Source organism: Oratosquilla oratoria, chromosome 16 (assembly GCF_046742065.1).
Source record: "Oratosquilla oratoria isolate Oo_2021 chromosome 16, ASM4674206v1, whole genome shotgun sequence".
Classification (NCBI taxonomy): domain Eukaryota; kingdom Metazoa; phylum Arthropoda; class Malacostraca; order Stomatopoda; family Squillidae; genus Oratosquilla; species Oratosquilla oratoria.
Genome location: NC_134792.1, coordinates 57,461,040 through 57,466,090, shown reverse-complemented (window position 1 = coordinate 57,466,090; position 5,051 = coordinate 57,461,040). Strand labels below are relative to the sequence as shown.

The following is a 5,051-nucleotide window of genomic DNA, read 5'->3' as shown; positions in this document are numbered from 1 at the left end:
GTAGACACATTTGTTATTCAGTTTACTGTTCCCATATGGTGCTAGTATCTGTTCAATTCAGTTCACCATGTTGTGATATTCAACTTTTCCTGTTACACATGTAAAATAGAATTTTCATTGCTACTATAGGTAGATACACTGAAAATTTTGAAGTTTTTATCTACCTCAGATTAATATGGTTACACGAAACAGTGACGATCCAGTGGTAATGCACTAATCGCCATGACAACACCCTTTCTCTGTTTTTTTTTTTTTCGTTTACTTTCATGTTTTGTGAGGTACGAGAAAGGTCAACATGTAGGTCACGTCCCTCCTCTCCCCGACCGTGATGACCCAAGAGACCTGAGACCTCACCTAAAGCAGGGTGATGGAAAGTCGTCTTGTTTCCTCTCAAGTTCCATCACACAGGTCCATGGTCAGATCCCACTTGTTCCTCCCCAAACTGCCTCGTCTTGAGTACAAATCTAGCCACCATCTGAAGAATATATCTTCTGTGCAAAATCTACCCACCACTAGGTAAGAATGATGGTTTGGAGTAGAGATTATTTATTTTATTTTATCTTATTTATTTATTTTTTTGTTATGTGGGGTAGTTGCCTTGCAGTGTGCCTGTGTGGAAATTAAACAACAGACTAGCAAACTCGATTCGACAGCGCTTGTAGTGCCTGGTTCTTACGATTTTACGGAGGCCCAACGTAAAGTACATAAGCCTGATTAGCATAATCGGACCCGATTTTCTATATTCACGACGCATGTTTGAAAAACGAACATTTGTCCATTGTTTCACTGAAAAGCACGTTACGTAATAATAATAATAACAACAATAATAAATGGAATAGTGAAATATCTTGTAATATCAAGCTGCCCTGTGCGAACCTGCCATTGTGTTGCTCTGGATATCATATTTTTTTAAGTACAATGAAAGTTTCCACTGGATGTCAGGCAAGGTGAACGGACAGTACTCCAACGGTCAAAAGCCCAATCGGTGAATAGGTTAGGTGAGGTTATGTCCTCCCGCCCAATTTTCCTATTTGGGATTTTGTCTGCTATGCGGGTTTTTGTCCGTTGTGGTTTCGTCATGTGTTCATCAGGCAATACTTGGGGGCTTTCTCCCTTCAACTATCTATCCGTTACTTTTATCCCTCGAGCTTGCTTGCTGTTCTCCCCAATCAATTACCTTCTCCTGTGCCTTAGAATGGTTTAGGCCTAAGGGTATCTGGAGAAGACTGCCGCTGGGTGATGATGCAGGTGATGAATCATACATCATGTACGTATCTGTATAATTTGGTTGATGGTGCTATGAGATGGTAAATGCTGCACAGAAGTGTGCTAGTAGAACACCTATCCCTGGAACTTGGCTGTCTGTCCATGCTGATAGCGGCCCACATTATTCTCGTCGATCTGTGGGAGCTGGATTGGAAACAGTTGTGTAACCTGGTAGATGAGTTGGATCAGGATAAAGAGCTGAAGGTTGGCGTTCAGGCAGTTGCAATAATAATAATTAGAAGTTGACACCATCATTGGCAATCATTGTATGTCCTTTAATGCATAACATAATAAGTGAAAGACATATACTTGCAATATGTAGGTTTATTTGTGCGCTTGCCTTATGCATTGTGTGGATCCGATAATATAGGGCAACATCCAACGATGCAGTGTGGCAACTAAAATTTCATAAGGAAGGATTTGACACGCAGTGATTGCACACTGAATGAAATAAAGAGAAACAGGCGACATAATTGTTATATTTAGAACTATTAAAGATATGACTGATAAAGAAGAGCAAAAATTTTCATCATAAGGAATGTGACAACAAATAGACTGGAATGCACTATCTTGTGGGATTAATTAGACCAATCCAGGCACAGAATATAAGCAAAGTTTGATGAATAAACAAAGAAACGAGATACAGTGAGCAAAAATCATATCCTGTATATTGCAAGTGGGTAAATATATTTTCATACTTTATTTGTGATAGACGATACGAACGGACTGTGTTTACGTCTTTCCTTGATAGAGGGGAAGACAACATAGGCAGAATCAAAGTAATAATAAATTCACTGTGGGCAAGGAAATAGCAAATGATCAAGTGAAATTTATTCATATACGATACTCACTCAATCATCTGATGACAAATTTGATATTCGTACTACCACATAACGTTTGAATTATTAGGTGAGTTTTATTCTTGAATAAGGTTAAGGCTTCCGATAACCATAAATTCATGCAAGTGAATCGAATAAAAATTGGTAATCAGCGTTTTAAAGATTTAAATGAGATCTATGGACCAGTCATACAACATTCTGCTTTAGTGATTAAAATAGAATGCTGATCACTTTGAACACAACTTGAACTTTACTGTAACTGTTACTGTTACTATCCCTCAGTGACTAGTCTGGTGCAAATGCCCTCCAAGACCAATGTCCAATCTTTTCCCTATTCACTACTGGCTACTGCATCTGTAACTCCACCTCAGTGACATAATGTTTACAGACAGAAGTGCTAGTTATTGCTGATGAAATACCGGTACATATTGCAACCTAACCCAGCCTAACATAATTCAAACTTGTGTAATGTGACCTAACTTAGTGAAACCCTAACTAAACGAGTAATGTAATCAGTGAAAAACTACTTGGACTTAGTGTCCGTCTTTTTCTCTGCTAAAACATTCTACCCATATATCACTCTAAACCACCCATGATTCCATCTGCCAGTGTTTAATATTGGCCCCAAGAATAGAAAAAACTCGGTAATACAATACAATCCCAAAATCTACGAGTACCCCCATACTGAGGGGTGATAATGTTTCTTGACTAGGCCCAAGATATCTATAAACTTTGACAGTACTTCTTCCACTGTTTCACATTAAAAGAGCCGACAGACTTCAATTGTTCCCCTTGTACTACAACAAGCCAGTGTCTTAGAAAGTGGTAAAATTCCAGAATCACACAAACATGGATATCTAACATGAAACTTATGTTGCCTAGTAGTTCATAACCTAATATTGCCCACCCCAACTACTCATTAGAACAAAATCTTTCAAATACTCCCGCCCCCCCCAAAAAAAAATGGGTGGGGGGGGGGTCTTTGTAAATTTCCGTCACCTATTTGCACAGCAATTTGGAGGGACATATATGTTATGTTAGGTTTACTTGAATGACATTAAGAATAGAGAGAAAAACATGTTTCACAAAAATATAGTGGGTGAGATGACACTTCACAAATTCCAAAGAAATGAAAAAATGTGTTTGCATGGTACTGGAATAGACCAAAACAGCCTCACATTTATGCAACATATACAACATTGTAATGTTTTTTCCCAGAGAGTTATAGGAGGGATCAGACTATTGTTTACTGCAGTGGGGCTAGAGATTTTGTCGTTGCAGTTTGAGACAACAGTTATTGCAAATATTAAACAAATTATAAAAATAAAATTGAAATGGGTATAATTTTTGTATAGATTTTTCTTTCCTGGAAGATGGATAGAAAATGAGCAGATACAGCATGTACTGAAAATATTAGTCACAACTTTTTATTTAAATTGTGATTTCACTATCATTTCTATGGTTGTAAATATTTATAGAAAGAGCTACACAGACTTAATTTATTTCTACATACATACATATACCAAAGGCTTTTTCCCCCTTACACAGGGGGTAGCCAAAAAGAAAAAGGCATAGAAAACACTCCCACCCATTTCATTTCCCATATATTCCACTCCCCTCCTCCCTCCCGCCTATCTTGGCACCTCCTGGATGATGGGTCATCCCTGCATCCTGTCCACTGCCCTGGGTCAGAACCAGTGTCGCAAGACGCAGCATATCCACAGCAAGGCCGCTTCATAAATTCGGCGACCCCCCCTCTCATGCAGGAAAGGAGAAGACGGGGAGAAATCCCTTCGGGCTGCATCAAATTTGTTCTCATACATATTTCCGCATCCCCCATCCTCCACCCACTCCCCCTCATACATCACAGCCTCATCTATACACAACCCTTCTCCATTCACCCCTATCTTGTGTCCTCTCCTGTCCTTCCTCTACAGACATTCCTCTCTTTTGTAAAGCCCCTTTCACCCCATCCATCCATCTCATCCTAGGACGCCCCCTCATATTCACTCCTTCCACCTCTGCCTTCCACACTTCTTTTACTAATCTTTCTTCACTCATTCTTTTCATGTGTCCAAACCATCCTAATACTCTTTCATCAACCCTATCTCCCAGTTCCCTTTCCACCCCTGTTCTCCTCCTCACCTCCTCATTTCTCACTCTATCTAGCCTAGTAACCCCTATCATACTTGTCAGACATTTCATCTCAAACAAATTCAAAATCCTTCTCTCTTCCTCTCTCATGTTCCTTGTTTCTGCCCCGTACATTGCTGTTGGCACAATCACTCCTTTATATAACCTCTTAGCATCCATTCCCAGATGTCGATTTCTCATTACACTTTTTAATCCACCAAGGCATTTACTCGCTTCTCTCAATCTTCATTCTACCTCCACCTTCACTCCTCCCTTTCCTGGCACATTCGCATTGAAAACCTGTATTTCATACATTTCAGAGTGATGGCTGATGATAGGGAGATTCTGCGAGAATTATGGGAAGGTCGTGTGCCTGTTTGTATCCAGTTAGCATCTGAGGACTGCAACACTATGAGTGCTCCAGACCCTTATTATCTGATGGTTCCTCGACAATCATACTTTCCACTTGTTATGGAAAAAGTAAGATGAACTAAGTAACTTGTTACTCATGCTTGATCAATTTTAACGACAAAGGAGATGGTGTGATTAATTTGCTTGAAATAAACCTCTATATAAAAAGATAGGGACATTCAATGTAATATTATGTCGAATTTGTTGTTTCTTACCCTTTGACTGATGGGGTTCAGTCAAACAGTTGTTGCCTTGAATTAAAATTACTGAAATGTAATGTTTGCCCGATCCCTGTTATTAGGATTTAATTATTTGAAATTTGATATATGGTTCATGTCCTAGGTTCGAAAACACTTCTCACGTGCAATAAGTTCGTCTCTTCAGGAAGCAGATGTCTGGCTT

General features: G+C 39.3%; 1 protein-coding gene across 6 annotated transcripts in view; it reads left to right on the top strand.

Moving 5' to 3' along the window:
- The first annotated feature begins 1,133 nt into the window (after nucleotides 1-1,133).
- The window catches only part of Atg5 (autophagy protein 5), a 19,934-nt gene continuing 16,016 nt past the window's right edge, over nucleotides 1,134-5,051 (top strand). The window contains exons 1-3 of one of the 6 annotated variants that reach the window (XM_076199915.1): nucleotides 1,134-1,267; nucleotides 4,559-4,718; nucleotides 4,992-5,051. The exon at nucleotides 4,992-5,051 is cut by the window's right edge and continues 26 nt beyond it. In XM_076199915.1, coding sequence (XP_076056030.1) covers nucleotides 4,563-4,718; nucleotides 4,992-5,051 — 216 coding nt within the window. In that variant the 5' untranslated portion in view covers nucleotides 1,134-1,267; nucleotides 4,559-4,562. Of the gene's footprint in view, nucleotides 1,268-1,446; nucleotides 1,471-1,567; nucleotides 1,947-1,975; nucleotides 2,176-2,500; nucleotides 2,527-4,558; nucleotides 4,719-4,991 lie in introns of those variants that run through there. The other 5 variants (XM_076199916.1, XM_076199914.1, XM_076199913.1 and 2 more) reach the window with 5 other exon arrangements.